Source organism: Garra rufa, chromosome 6 (assembly GCF_049309525.1).
Source record: "Garra rufa chromosome 6, GarRuf1.0, whole genome shotgun sequence".
Classification (NCBI taxonomy): domain Eukaryota; kingdom Metazoa; phylum Chordata; class Actinopteri; order Cypriniformes; family Cyprinidae; genus Garra; species Garra rufa.
The window spans coordinates 21,117,204-21,133,915 of record NC_133366.1 but is presented as its reverse complement, the minus strand read 5'-3'; the positions used below and the strand labels follow the sequence as shown (position 1 = coordinate 21,133,915).

Sequence of the window (16,712 nt, the reverse complement as noted above, 5' to 3'; positions counted from 1 at the left end):
AACTATCGGGAGGGTATTTTTATTAGAACCTATTAGTGGAGAGTTAGATGTCAACAAACACAGCACTGATGCTTGTCTTCCCTCCTCTGACATTTTGCAATTCACTTTCATAAAGCATGAAGATATTGCTGTCTATAAATGCACACTTTAGTGATGATTCCTGCTGACCCTCCTCTACTGGTGCCCCTTGATCCTAACTAGCATTAAAAAAAGATCAAAAAACGCTTTATACCTTTTTTTTTTTCCCCCACTCGAGGGCCTGATAAAAGACCCCCTGTGTTCTACTTATTGCTAACCAAAGGCTTGATCTTTCCTGCCTGTTACAGGCATCAGTCACCATGTTTCTCAAAAAGTTGACAAGAACTTTTGCCAACTTTTTCTGGAAGTATTTTTTTAGATTTCCCAGAGTGCATAACTGTCATTGCTTATTGTTGTTTACCTATTTACACATTTTTATCTGATATAGAGTTGAGGTCAAACATGTACATACACCTTGCAGAAACTGCAAAATGTTAACTATTTCACCAAAATGTGAGGGATCATATAAAATGCATGTTGTTTTTATTTAGTACTGACCTAAATAAAATATTTCACATAAAAGATGTTTACATATAGTCTCGCTGAAAAACCCTTGAGGTCCCACAAATTCTTTGTTTTTTTAGCTTTTTTTGTGTATTTGAGCCCTAATGCTTCAGAACGAAACACAATGCATTAAGAGCTGTTGGGGGGGGGGGGGGGGATCTGAAGATCAGGGTAAATTTAACTTATTTTGTCTTCTGGGAAACATCTAAGTATCTTCTGTAGCTTTTTGAAGAGCAGTAATGAAAAAAATATGGTATTTAGGCAAAATAGGAAAAATGTACACATCTTCATTCTGTTCAAAAGTTTTCACCCCCTGGCTCTTAATGCATCGTTTTTCCTTCTGGAGCATCAGTGAGCGTTTGAACCTTCTATAATAGTTATATAATATGAGTCCCTCAGTTGTCTTCAGTGTGAAAAGATAGATCTCAAAATCATACAATCATTGTTTGAAAGGATTCAAATGCACAAAAACCTTTTGTGGAGTTTTCTGAAGAACAGCGGGCAATTTTACAATTTAGGACAAACAAGGTACTCATGAACAACTATCACTAAACAAAAAAAAACAAACAGCTGTAAATCATTCAGGTAACAACCCAGTATTAAGAATCAAGCGTATGTAAACTTTTGAACAGGGTAATTTTTATAAATTCAGCTATTATTTTCTCCTGTGGACGATATGTAAACATCTTTTATGCAAGAGTATCTTACTTAGGTCAGTACTAAATAAAAAATAAACATACATTTTGTAAGATCCCTATTATTTTGGTAAAATAATTAACATTTTGCAGATTCTACAAGGTGTATGTAACCTTTTGACCTCAGCTGTATGTATACAAATCCAGCCTCATAAAATAAAATAGAAAAAATCGTTGAACAGTACTAGTTATGCTGCTGTCGGAGGAACAGGGTAGGGGCACAAGAAAAACGATGGGGCGGCAGTGAAATCTGGTGGGGTTTAGTCAATCTTGTGTTGCTATTAGCGCACCATTAAAATATGTCCTGAGGGAGAACATTAAAGCAAAGCATCAATGATCAAATCCAAACCTGGGGCCAGGCGAGCTCATCACAGCCCAAACCCACACCCTGTGGCATTTCCACAGTTTAACGTGTGCACACACAAATATACAGCAAAACTATTAGAAACACTGTCACACGTTTTTCCACCACATATACTCAACCTCACAGGCATGCAAATGCACAATCGCTGTGGCTATATAGGATTAAACGGCTGCAGTCACAGATAGTAAAACAGGAAATAACTTTAGTCACGATGGGTAACGACTTGTTCACGCACAGTTTAGTGACACAGTTAGTCGTAATGGTATTAGTAAAACTTTTATTCTGAGAATAAAGTCTACAAACGTCTGAATAGAATCCACAGCGGTTTGTGGAATCACTTTAACAGTACGTGTGAAGATGAGTATTCGTTTTTCATTTGGAATTAATACGAGGGAACAAAAACAAAAAGATATATTGATGTGGTTTTTATTTTTTTTAAACTTACTGTGATGCACCCAACAGTCATTTCATCATGTGATTCGATTAATCGATTTGCTTAAGTTGCCTGTGCCATATAATCATTCTGGCAGCATGTGTTTGGGCTGCTTATCGATTCTGAACCGCTGCCAGATTGCCCCCTTTTCTCGCTGCTGAATATATTAGCACTCAAATTATCAGAATTCAACATTACTATATGCCAGACGGTTCTGTGAACCGGTTTGAAAACAGAAACACCCTTTGATAACATTACATTAAGGTGAAAATCATCTGAGAATAAAATATTCAAAAGCAAAAATTAATTAGTGTTTAAGAAATGCTAATACGCAAGATATGAAGCAGTTCTTTTTTCCTTTTTGTTCATATCAATTTGATATGTTTCCTTGTTTATTTCTGCCTAATTTATGTAATTAAAAAGATAAAAATAGTAATTTAATATCCTATTTAGCCAAAGGTATGGATAAAGAGGTAGAATACTGAATGCACTAAACAGAGCTCGTGTTGTGTGTGAGATTTATAGGTTATTATAGCAGTAATGAGATGTTGCATAGATAAACTGTCCTCTCATTCACTAAACGGGTATCGCTGATTAGATTTTTACGGCTCATTCTTTTTCTTTGATTATAGTTTGATTGGTTTGGTGTGGTCTAGAAGTTAAAGATTCAGGCTGATAACTGAAAGGTTGTAGGTTCAATCCCTGCGAAGGGTTTTCCATGAACTGGCCTTGAGCACAGATTGCTGAAAGGGGGATTGTCAGATACACACACACACACACACACACACACACACACACACACACACACAAACCATGATGTCTATGTTTGCAGCCTTTCAGACAGGCTGTCAGTGAATGTTTTGTCTGTGTAAGTCTGTATACATAATAATGCATATATACAGACTGACAGCCTGTCTGGAACAGTCCAAACACAGACAAGCAGAGTCATACAAACTGTGAACTTGCTTATCCAATCATTTGAGGATAAATGTATATTACATCATCAGAATCACTGTTATGGATATTCATTAGATCATGCTATTAATATTGAATTCGCCTCTTCATCTTTCCAAATTCAGCTCTGTGATGATATACTATACAGTTGCTCACCCACACAACCCTCTCTTCCTGTCCTGCAGGCATCCTGTACAAAGGCAATGGTGAAAACGTCTTCATCTCCCAGCAGCCTCCAGTGATCAGTACCATAATGGGTAATGGGCGCAGGCGCAGTATCTCTTGCCCCAGTTGTAATGGCCAAGCTGATGGCAACAAACTGCTGGCTCCAGTGGCCCTCGCTTGTGGATCTGATGGCAGCCTGTTCGTCGGTGACTTCAACTACATCAGACGCATCTTTCCCTCTGGAAATGTTACCAGTGTTATGGAGCTGAGGTAAGCTAGAACAAAAGGAATAGGAGAAAATTAAAAAACAGCATAATAGCTTGCGCTAAGAGATATGAACACTACATAACATGGGGCGCTCAGCCCAGTGTAAGGCTCATGTGGTCACAGTGACAGATTCTCGTCTGTAGAGGGTGACTCATTACTGGTGCTCTCGCCCCCTTAAGCCAAGAAGAAATGCATATTCCCATACCTCACTTTTTTATGATCTACCACAAGCCTTCTATTGAGCTCGTCCAGCCCACATCAAAGGCTGTGTGTGCGTCTCTGTGTGCCTGTGTTTATTTACTGCGCTCAGAGAAATAACAGTGTTTATCTCTCAGAGTACTTCTGCCAACTAAACAAAGTTGTTTTTGTTTCTTCAAAGAGATTAATCAGAGATTTTTAATATAGCCGTAAAGCTTATAATTTAAAGAAGCTGTTGATTCGAAGTATGTTTGTTCTTTTATTGAAATGTAATTGTATTTTGTTGGTTGCAGGGCATTTGTATGCCAGTTTCATTTCAATTTCAGTTGACATTCAAAAACTCAGATCTCATCATTCGTTTGCATACTGTTTGTGGCATAACCTCTGAATATTGCATCTTTAGTGTTAAAATGTTTGAATGTCTAAATGCAAGCTAAAATGTAAATACATGACAGTTTTGGAGCAATCATTGAAAAAGTACACTGTTCAAAATTTGGGATCAGTAAGATTTTCTCTTACACTCATCAAGCATTTCTGGGAACATGAATATTTGGCTGAGATACAACAAAAAAATATGGAATCTGAAGGTGCAAAAAATCAATCAAAATACTGAGAAAATTGCCTTTAAAGTTGTCAAAATTAAGTTCTTAGCAATGCATATTACTACTCAAAAATTAGGTTTTGATATATATATATGGTAGGAAATTTACCAAATATCTTTATGGAACATGATTTTTACCTAATATCCTCATGATTTTTGGCATAAAATAAAAATCGATAAATTTGATACACTGTATTTTTGCCATTTCTACAAATATACCTATGCTACTTAAGGTTTTGTGGTCCAGGGTCACATATCTATTTTACATAAATACTGTTCTTTTTAACTTTTTATTTAAAAAGTATCACAGGTTCCAACAAAATATTAAGCAGCGCAACTGTTTTCAACATTGATAATAAATCAGCATATTAGAACAAGGATCATGTGACACTCAAAGACTGGAGTAATGATGCTGAAAATTCAGCTGTGCATCACACAAATAAATTACATTTAGAATATATTTACATAGAAAACAGTCATTTTACAATGACATATTATTTCTGGATTTTTGATTAAATAAATGCAGCCTCGATGAGCATAAGAAACTCTAAAATCGTAACTTTTGAATGGCAGTGTACATTTAGGTTTTTGTTTCTTTTTTGGAACACAAAGGATGTTCACATATGAAACTCAACAGCCCCAGTCTCCACTCACTTTCATTGTATGGAAAAGAGCATAAAACACATTCAGGTTTGGAGTGACATGAGGGTTAGTAAATGATGACCAAAAAGTAGTTGAATGTTCCACGCCTGTAATAGAAAACATAGTTTTGATTGTTCAGTAAAAAGGAAATAGTGATTTAATTTCATCATATAGAGTGCAGCATGCTAATATTGATTTAATAATCAAAACTATCTGAAATATTCAAAGTATATTCCCTCCTGACTGTGATCCCAGTGTGTCTATAATCTAAACACCATGAAGCGCAGAGCTGATTCATTACAAGCATGAGGTGAACACATGTGCCCCTTTCTTTCAAACCTCAAGACCTGTCATTTCCTTTCCTTAGATCTAGAGTCGGCTCACACATCCAGAGAGAAAGAGACACGTAGATATTCTTTCAAAGTGCTCTCAGGGTTCCTCTAGATGAAATCAGAGCCGTGTCTCAGGTCTTTTATAGACTCTCGCTGAAATGATCATAAATTCTTCCCTCACACTCGGCGGGGCCTAGAGGGCCCTCCATGTCACTCTCTACTCTCCTGCAGCACCTCATTTAGCCATTGCGGTGATACATGACCGCTACTTCTTATCTCCTCTCTTTCCTTATCTCTTATTCCTTTCTCTTTCGGCCTAAATCGTCTGTCTCGTCCTTTTAGACGCCTCTCGTTTTCCATCTCATGTTTTCCCTGCCTGTATCTTTCTGTCATTGACACTTACTGTATTTTTAACCTTATCTTATCATCTTCCGTTCCTTCCATCTGCCCCCAACTTGATACCCGCGCAAAAATCTCTCATATGTGTGCTCACACAAGGTCTCTATAAATGGCCCTGCACTTAACAGGTTTCAGTATCATCTTTGTGTGTCTGCTGCTCCTGTAAATTAAATTCCTTCATTAAAGCAGTAAAATACATGGATGAAGCAAATGAAATGCTGGTCCTCTGTGTGACATATTCACAGCGTGGCTTCCGTGCGGCTAAAAGGCAATGTTTAAGGAATTGCTTTTCATTGTCTGGGACACAATCAATTTGCTATTATGGGCCAGTTAACCTCAGCATGTGCTGTGAGCTCACACTGTTCTTCAGTTCCCAGGTGGAATATTCACACATCCAACTCTGTTTAAGAAACAAGACAAAGTACAGTTAACAGGCCCATCTCGCTGCATTATTTGCCGTCTACGTGTGAGAAGGAGAGATTAATATATGCACACCTGTTTTTTCCTTTCTTGACAAGATTTATGTGCTTCTGCTGTTTCACACTCTCTCCCTTTTCTTATCTCTGCTCTTTTTTTTCCTCTGCTACCCTAAGAAATAAAGATTTCAGACATAGGTAAGCCATTCCAACTCTATCTCAGATGCACAGCCCCTTTCAATCTGGTGCAAGTGTTTGTGTCCTCATAAGTGTTGTTGCATGCCATCTGAAGTAATGTAAATGTGTCATCTGCCTCAGATGTTTATGGAGTACCAGTGACATTTTGTGATCATTCTTAAAGTTTGTTTGATATTCTTGGTATTATTTATCTCTAAAACAGTCAAGTCCAAAGGTCTAAGACCATATTAATTACAAATTATATCATCAGCGTAGTTTGTAAAGTGTGAAATTTAATTGAAACGTTTCTTTACTCATGCCAAGTTCTGTCATGAAACTGTAGATGGCACAGGCTGATGGACCTTAACGCAAACTACTAATCACAAGCTGACATGTTGCTTACGTAGCTAATGAGCTTGCTGCTTTACATTTAAATGGCTAGAGCATTTCACAGCGTGCTTTCAGAGTTACTCTGAATCCCTCCACATCCCCAGCTCCACCTGTATAGATCTGCTACAGGTTATTATATATGCTATTTGTGTAGCAGCAGTATGTCTTAAATACTCAGCACACAGCACAGCAAGTTCTTGCTTTGCCTCAACAGCAGCAATAATCTACAACAACAGCAATAACCAACAGCAGCAGCAAAAAACAAATACATTAACATTGTCGTATCCATTAACTTCCTAAAATATTTACAGTTGCCATGATAGAAATAAAGTTTTTTTCATCCAGGTGCATGATTTCCACATACTTGTGTAAAACCAGCATCATTTTAAAAGCTTCCAAAAAGCATGGAAGCTTTTTGCGCAATGGAAGGAAATCTGACCTTTACACAAATAACTCAGATGGTCAGTTTTTAAATCATAAACTTTATATCCAAGATTTTCAATGCAGTCTTAGACTTGTGGACTTCACTATATATTTAGGAGTTCTTCAGATATTTTTGTTGATGGTGCAGGAATGGAGTAGATCCCTTAGAAACACTACTGTACAGGTTATGACAACAGATCTGAATTCCTGACAAAATCGTTAGAATAATTCAACATAATGGCTATCGTTTTTCTTCAAACAGTCTTAGTATGTCAGTGGTTTATAAATCAACATCACAAATCCCATGGGGAAGTTCCCATGTCTTCCCAACACAATGAGAAATTCCTTTCAGCTCTTTTGTCTGGCTCTGTGAAATCTCTTTCTCCACTTTGTGGATATAAGGCTAGCTTAGCTGAGGCATTTATGTAGAACTCAAGTAAAATATTTTCTTTTAATGTGGCATATTGCATACACCAGAAAGACAAAAGATACCTCGTGTAGCTTAGAAAGAACTAGTTTGTTTTTTGAATTTCGTCTGCGCTTTGATTCTGTGGCCAAAAGATTTAAGTAAAATACACAGACGTCCATTTTAGCTGACACTGGTGTAGACCTGTTTTCTCAGGAAGGATTCAGGATATAAACCTCTCCTGACAGGTCTCCAGTACTTAAGTTAACCACTCCAAATGTCTCCTCCCTGGACATGCAGGAGTTCCTGATAAACACTGCAAATAGGCCCTCATCATCCCACACATGTTTGAATAGTTCCAGTTGAGAGGCGATGTACAGAGCACAGAAGATGTTGATATCCTACATTAAGTTCTGTTTGAAACCTCTGTAGGGTTTAATCGCAGACGTATGGAGCTCATGAATGGAAATAAATGCGAGTAATTTGAAGTGGGCGAGCCAAAGCCATTAGAGCCTGTTGAATAAATTTGCAACCAGGGATAAATTTAGGAATCCCATGGACATCCTAGCCATTCCTCTCTGTCTCCTACCAAATCATTTAAAATGGAATTAGAGGCCAACTTCGCTATATGGTTACACCGTGTGTGGGCAAAATAGTTCAGTTTAAGTAATTAAATAGGCGTATATTTAGACACATCAATTTTTTCCCTGACATTTCTCAATGCTTCTGAGAAACAAAAACGACCCATTAAGCATTAATGACTCTGAATTAATAAGTGCTAAGAGTTATTAATTCTTAACCACTGTTGCTGGCTGGTGAACATTACAAGCCACCTAATGGCTAGCCTTCGTCTTCCTCTTGTCCCAGATGTCTCGGCCCATCTGTATGTGTCATCAAGGCGCGCCCATATACCCTAATGCTCCGCAGAGCCTCATAAACTTAGGAGATTATTGACCCCAAACCTCAGTGTCCTTAAACCAAGCCAACCCTTAGCCTCTTCCCTCCCAGAACTCATTTGTTTCCATTTGGCACAGCAAAATGTTTTATGCTATATTAGTTTGATCTTTATTTACTCAAAGTGCAATGTGGTGTCTGTGCCACATAGCAACAGTAACTAACATCATCCTGAGCGATTTTTAGCCCCGAGTTGGTGGAAGCATGTTGATTAAAATTGTGAACAGCGTAATTAGCACATACAGATCTACTTTATATTGCTTTTCAATTCTTTTCTGTAAACACACTTAAGCTCTGTTCCAAAACTTAACAAGCTTCTTTGCTGCTTTCTAAACACTACTAAAATTAGGCACCTTGGGTGACCTTTACATCGTGAGCATGCCTATGATGCCTTAAAACCCTACCTCTGTAGGCAGCTCCCTAGGTTTTGGCACTAAAAAAAAAAATCAGCTTAAACATTGAACCGGAACCTTTTTTAAATCTAAATAAAAGTTACCAGATTGTTACTGTACAAAGCAGATGCTTCAGCTACAGCAGCCCTCATCTGTTTCAAAAACATATATATCGAAAATGGCCTGCCCGACAGCTAACCCTCTTGCAAGGTGTCTGCGCGCTATTCTTAGACATAGTCGGTTCTAATTGAAACACTGTGACGAGTTGTTGATTTTTTTCAACAGATACATCACTTCATGTTGCTCGCTGGCTTTTTCCTCTGTCGTCGGGGTGCGGGTGGGAAGTGCAAATGATTGAAAGGATGTGACAGTTTGGTGGGCATCATTATGGTTGTGTCAGACGATAGTGATTTCCAGTCATAACGCATTATGTTCACTCTGACAGAGTGTTCAAATCCTTTCCCCTCTAACCGGCCGGGCCAAACAAGTACATTCACTTCACCAATAAAACAGTGATCACGCATACATCTGTAGGCCTTGAACTTTGAACTTAACATTTTGAGCTTAGGACTATAATAGCTGAGCAGTCATAAGAAATCAAGTTTTTTATGCTACAATCTTGCACCGACTTAAATCTTTTCAGTTATTCATTGTTTTTAGCACTTCAAGCATTGCTTATTCACCCATTCATTTGTTGTACCTGTTTGTTTATAAATCATGACTGTTTTTGTGCTAGTATACTATACTACTTTTCTTCTAATTGTGGCATTTCTACCTTTGTCCCATTAGCAACAATCCTGCACATAGATACTACCTAGCAACAGATCCGATGACAGGTCAGCTGTATGTTTCGGACACCAACTCACGACGGATCTTCAGGCCTAAAGCCCTGACGGGAACCAAAGAGCTGCTGCAGAATGCTGAGGTTGTGGCAGGGACCGGAGAGCAGTGTCTACCCTTTGATGAGGCTCGATGTGGGGATGGAGGCAAGGCCACTGAAGCTTTACTGCTGGGACCCAAAGGTAAAGAGACTATTGACTAGTGCTGTCAATCAATTAAAAAATTACTAATTACACATTTTTTCTGACAAATTAATTGTGATTAATCGCAATTAATCCCACCTGACTATAGCCATTCAACATTACAGTATAATTGAGAGCTAGCAATTTTAACATTTATTACACTTTAAAAACATAAAGCCATTATTAACCAGTAGGAAATATATAGAAATGTAATACATTTTTGTGTTATAAAACACTAAATACTAAATTAAATAAAGATGAATCCTTAAAGCTGCAAAAGTTATTGATTTCCTCTTTTTCTTTTGTTCTTTGAATAATAGACATCACAACAGCTGGGTTGTTAGGTTTTTTGGCTGCTATTACTTTAAGAGCTGCCACTGCTGAACGTGACAGGATCTGACACGCATCCTCGTAGTTTCTTTTGCGGTTCAATATGAAATGACACAGGCTACTAGCATAGTATAACAGCTGACAGGACAGGTAAATTCATGTTTACTGACATATGGCCTGGCAACATATCATCTGACCACGGTTCACTGTTGTTCTACTAAAGCTGTCTTGTCACCTGTACCATTTCTGTGCTCGTTGGAAGTAAAGTTGGAGTGCAAAAATGAAAATTCTCCTGTTTGATGTGGTTGTAAAAGCATTCCACGAATAAATGCAATTCTTGTCACCATTAAACTGGGAAAATTAATCACCTGCATTAATGCGCTAATTTTGACTGCACTAATATAGACCCTAGCTGAACACAACACTTCTGTTCTCTCTCACATACACAAATAGTATAAAACGTTGTTTTGCTAATAAAGTAATATTGGTTTAGTTAAACATATCAACACAGCAACAGCCAGCTAAGTAGCTCACAAAGACACACATTTCTATGAGAGAACTAGTGAGAGCTGCGATCCTCACTTGATCAGAGCGCCAGAGGGTTCCGTTGGTTTTAGCTCTGACTAGATAAAAAAAAAAACCTACTGCTTCCTGAATATTACTTGCACTCAACATCACTCTTAGCTCAGGAATAATTCACCACCCAAAAGCACATTGTGAATAATTCACCAAGTGCCGCGTCTTCAGTGACCTGGAAACCACAGGGGCAAGCGTGACATGTGTACCAGTCGTGTTTTGCCTGTTTGCAGGTGCAGTGTATGTGTCTATTTGCAGCTGTCACATCTGCCCCCACCCACCCTGTCTATTTCTCTACATAGGCATTGCTGTGGATAAGAACGGGTTCATCTACTTTGTTGATGGTACCATGATTAGGAAAGTAGACCGGAATGGCATCATCTCAACACTGCTGGGATCTAATGACCTCACATCTGCTCGTCCTCTGACCTGTGATACCAGCATGCATATTGGACAGGTATACATTCATACTCACCTGCTCTACATCAGTGTTTAATGCACTTGAATTTTAAACATTAATTTGCTGCCACAAAAGAAAAGCTGCAACACTGCTAACCTGAATATAGTATGATTTATAGAGTTGAATTCAGGCCAGTTATGCCACTGGGCTAAAACAAAATATTAGAGGGCAGAAAGGCCAAACTTCGATTTATTTCTGAATGCAATCTGTGATTCTCAGTAAAAAGATTCAGCTGTTCAAACCTGATCCTCTGGCTTTATCAGTGAAGTGGTGTTAGGATGAGTGGCCTCGTTTCAAAGATAAAAGCAAAGGCTGGAAGCAATTGAAACTGTTGCCTCATTTGAACTGGAAGGCAGAATTGTTTTTCATGTAGACCCTAATAGAGTTTTTTAGATGAGATTTGTGAGATTAATTATTTAAATGCAATATTATGTTTTTTATTAGTTTTATCATCATTATTAAACAATTTTACTATCAGAGGAGCTTTGTAAGTAATGGTTAACTATTTAAAAGACCACAACACAGAGTTTTTGAGCTTCAAGCTGAATTAGTTTGTTTTTCCAGCCAACCACTTATAGTAGAGTGCACTATGACCTACTATCTATCCACTAACCTCAAGACATACTTTAAGGCCCAAATCAGAAACAAAAAGACTGAGCTCAGCCCTCTGTGGCAGCCTCCACCCAAACGAAAACCAGGGAAACTTCCTTGAAGACCTGGAGCTCCCCCCTCTGGCTGCTCTCCCTCTGGTGCTAAATGCATCTAATCACCCAAGCTCAGTGAGCTTGAAGAAAAAATATCATCTGTTATCATCCAAAATAAAATATGATTAAGATGATAAACACTCCTATGAGATGAAGACTGCAGTCAAATCAGTAGGCTAACAAAAGCTATTTTATTATACATGGACTGGTGTGCTTCAAGGGAGCCTTGTTGAGATTACATGATCAGCTAAATACTCCTAGTTTTACACAAGTACCCCACTATTATATAGCACCTTCTGGAATAAATTAATCATGGTTGACTGCAAATAGAATATGTCTGCAATGGCAAAAGCTGAAAACATATACGTGATGCTACATTAATGTTGTTAGGTCTTTTGCTTGAAAAGGGCAGACATGCAGTAAACTTTCTCATCCACATCCTTAAACAGAATCCTTTATCCCCACTATTTCTGTTTTCTGGTCTCCCCACCAACCCTATCTGTCTCTGTCTAAGTGATGGAGGTTGGGGACGAGACATAAGGCTGTTGTTTAACATACCCTTGGGTCCAGGCTCAGTGAAGCTCAATGAGGTATGGACAGACCCAGACAGTTGGTGTCAGCCTCACAATTACCCAACCGTTTGCTGTTGCGAGTCATCGATGTGCATCATTAAGGATATATACAGCCCAACCTACACAACTGTCACCTACCTCAGTAAGGCCAATAGGGACAGCAGAAAATAACTCAAGTGCTCTTCAAGGAAATCTTGGGTTCACTCTGGGTTTTAAAATGTTCAGTCTAAATCAGGTTCGTCCCCAGAGCATCTAAAAGTACTCTGTCTGCTTCTAAGGCTACCAAGTTGGTCTTCTGCATATCAGGTGGTGACCTGAGAGTTGATGAAACATTTTAGGTGGCATGTTGTGGCCATCCGTTTGCCCTGAGTAAAATCTGGTCTTGGTTCATGCATTATGCAGAAGGTGGAATCACAGACGGGCCGTGGCTGAGCAGAGAAAGCTTTTATCCACAGGAGCTGAACCATTACGCTTTAATGTGGTGCTCTTCAAAGACACTTAACCTGCCTGTATGGCCAGGGTGCAGGTTCAGAGCAAGTGAAAGAACAGGAACTGAAGACACCTGGTCGAGGAATCCCCAAGCCGTATAAGTTGATTTCATTGAGAATAAGTCTCAATGAATCCATTCAAAGCTTTAGGAGCAGAGTGACAATTATATTGTCAGCATATCTTTGCAAGAGTGAGTTATAGATTATGCAGTTGCATAACATTCCCCCAATGGCACTTGGCAGCGTTATTGAAGTTGTCGAGACTGTGAAGTATTTGAGAAATATTGAAACCGGATAATTCAGACAGTCAAGACAATGCATGATCAAGGGAAGAATTCTAACACTTTCTCGGTACAAAGTACGTCTGAGAGAAAGTGTGCGATAGTGAAAGATTTTATTTTCATTAATAGACGTCCAGAAAGGATTGTTCATCCAAGCCATCTTTAAAAGTCTAGTTGAGGCCAGTCCTCCACGAGGACAATGTTGTTCTTGGCGTGCTTTTCTTTGCCAGACAGTTGTTCCCTGTAGGCGCTGAGGAATTGCATCCCGTTGCAAAATAAATGACCCAGCGACAGGCAAATCGAATGAACTAGAGGCACCCAATGTATTAAGCCTCCAAAGTAACGGATCCTTCTTCATCAGTGTCAGACCCGAACATCAACTGCGCTCAGAGTGAGAGAGCGGGCAGGAGATGTAATAATAATGTGTTTTTGTCTGTGTGTATATATATATATATGCAAGATTCCTTAAGTGATCCACGTTCCTTATTTGATCTGTCCTCTCTGCAGGTGCGTTTAGAGTGGCCTACAGACCTGGCCATCAACCCTATGGACAACTCCATATATGTGCTTGACAACAACGTTGTGCTACAGATAACCGAGAACAGGCAGGTGCGCATTGTGGCAGGCAGACCTATGCATTGCCAAGTGCCGGGCATCGAGTACACAATGGGAAAGCGTGCCATCCAGACCACTCTAGAAGGTGCAACAGCCATTGCTTTGTCCTACAGCGGTGTGCTCTACATTGCCGAGACGGATGAAAAGAAAATCAACCGCATTAGACAAGTCAGCACGGATGGCGAGATTTCTCATTTGGCAGGAGCACCCTCCGACTGCGACTGCAAGAACGATGCTAACTGTGACTGTTACCAGACAGGTGATGGCTATGCCAAAGACGCAAGGCTAAATGCTCCTTCCTCTCTTGTGGTCTCTCCCGATGGAACGCTCTACGTAGCCGACCTGGGAAACATTCGAATCCGTGCCATACGTCACAATCGACCTCCACAAGTCTCTTCAGGACTTTATGAAGTTGCATCACCTGCTTCTCAAGAGCTCTATGTATTTGACTCCAATGGAACGCATCAGTATACTATGAGCTTGGTTACTGGTGACTACAAGTACAACTTCAGCTACAGCAATGAGGATGATATCACTGCCGTAACAGATAGCAGTGGAAATACGCTCCGGGTTCGTCGCGACCCCAATCGAATGCCAGTGCGTATTGTTGCACCTGACAACCAGGTTATTTGGCTGACAATTGGTACAAATGGAGGACTCAAGACCCTCACAGCACAGGGGCAGGAGTTGGTGCTCTTCACCTACCATGGTAACAGCGGCCTGCTAGCCACCAAGAGCATCCAAATTGGCTGGACTACGTTTTATGAGTAAGTACTTCTATTAATTGCTTTACACTGTAGCAAACTACAGTGGGTGGGTGGGTGAACTAACTCTTTAAGTTGAGAATGCATGCACAGAATGACGCGTCCAGTGTGAAATAGAGTAAACAGTAAAGCGTGCAGCAGCAGCAACAACAGCCTCCCCGTGGTCCTAATGCTCATTCAGTAAGGTATTTTACTTATCTTGGGGTTGCTGTTGGCCTACTTGTAATAAAATGAAAAGTAAAATACAGAAATAGCATCAAGATACTTGGGTTTCTGTATAAATAAAGCAGTAATTGATGTCATAAAATCACAAGTCTGTTCTGTTTTGAAGGTCAGAATCTATAGGTTACATGTATAAAAATAAATATATAATAATAAATAATTTAATATATACAGATTTATTTATTAATATGTAATATATTTTCAGATGGATTATAAAAAATAAGATAAATTATTTTTATAATTCTTATGGTGTATGCACACCTAAAGCAATTTTAATTATTCAAAGGAATAGATAACATACTGTACAAAGTCAACGCAAAGATGCGAATTGGGCGTTGAGATTGCCACGAACGTTCTATATCACGTCTTTCACGCAAGTTTAAAAATGTCTGGTTGTATCAGAAAATGGAAAGCATTATGCAATGATTTTGTTCATGTGAGTGACACGAAAAACATCCTGCGAGCAATCTAGAGCAATAACATGAGAATATTCACATCACGTTTGGTGTGCACGCAGCATTTTAAATTTTGACATTTGACATTTTTGTATACATCGTTGTTGTGGTGCACATTCCTGCTGTAAGATTTAATATTTCTCTAAGTCGTCTCCTTCAGCAAAAGTGTAGCCTGTAGTTACAAACCCTACCATTTATTTCGCCACATGCTATTTAGAGCATGGTGAAAATGCTAAATGAATTTGTGTGACATTTTCTGCCTGGTGGTGTACCAAAAGGTTTTGCATAATGCCAGTCTGGGGTAGGTCCTTCTGGCCAACATGCTGGACACAGTGTCTGGGCACCTACCCTGCCATAACCACAAAAACATTGCAGGCATTGATAGGCCTTAACGACTGTGACTCAAATGAGTCAAGTTTTTATTTTGTTATTATGTTGGTTATGTTGCGCAAGCCAGCTGTGAAAAGTAAACATATATTAAAGTTTTTTTCTCCACTTTCTATTTTTCTCGACTTGTGTACACAAATCAAATTGTTCAAAGGTTTCAGAGGGCCCAAACAAGACTCCAAACAGTATATGCATGCTAGTCTGCTTGATGTCATTCCATAAGGTGAACTGAGGTCAGATTGCAAAAGGTGCTCTAATGGCATTTTTGGTTTGCAGCTATGACAGCGAGGGACGTCTGACGAATGTGACATTTCCCACTGGGGTGATTACCAGTCTAATTGGGGAGATGGACAGAGCCCTAACAGTGGACATTGAGACTTCAGGACGAGATGACGATGTCAGCATCACTACCAACCTCTCTTCTATCGACTCTTTTTACACATTAGTTCAAGGCAAGTCTCTGCTGTATTATCATTATTAACAATGACCCCTGATGGCTCTATAAACTGACCTGTTGCTTTAAGTCTTGGAAATGTTCCACACTGCTAATCAAGCTGTAACTCACAGGTTAAATCAATATTAATGACCAAACACTCATTACTCATTCATTAGGGGTAAAATTGTCAGATGGTAATTTATAGTTTCACTATAATCACAGCACCACAGGGAATGAAAACACATTGGACAGCTGGGCTCTGAAATAATACATCTGCATAGCACACTTTAAAGCTGAAGTGTGTAATTCTTTTGATGTTAAAATACTTTTAATAACCTTATCCCAGCGTAATATATTAAGACAACAAATAATCCATTTGTGGGTTGATTTCCATTAAAAGTATAAACAGTGTGGCGCTATCAAAACATCCTAAACAGGCAATGCTGACTCAACCAATGGCCTGGGTTTGGCACCGGACTGTTTTTCCAACCCGTTTCAGATGGGGAAACTTGTTTATTTTAGTCATTTTGTTTGATGCAGAAATTACACTTCAGGTTTATAGAATGAGGTAACAGGCAGCAATAGGGTGACTAAATGTGAATTTGGGAAA

General features: G+C 39.1%; 1 protein-coding gene across 1 annotated transcript in view; it reads left to right on the top strand.

Moving 5' to 3' along the window:
- tenm3 (teneurin transmembrane protein 3) overlaps window positions 1-16,712 on the top strand; it is a 41,121-nt gene that overhangs the window by 12,016 nt on the left and 12,393 nt on the right. Inside the window, exons 3-7 of the mRNA XM_073842822.1 lie at window positions 3,214-3,463; window positions 9,580-9,812; window positions 11,021-11,175; window positions 13,731-14,605; window positions 15,943-16,118. Of these exons, the coding sequence (XP_073698923.1) occupies window positions 3,214-3,463; window positions 9,580-9,812; window positions 11,021-11,175; window positions 13,731-14,605; window positions 15,943-16,118 (1,689 nt within the window). The remainder of the gene's footprint in view (window positions 1-3,213; window positions 3,464-9,579; window positions 9,813-11,020; window positions 11,176-13,730; window positions 14,606-15,942; window positions 16,119-16,712) is intronic.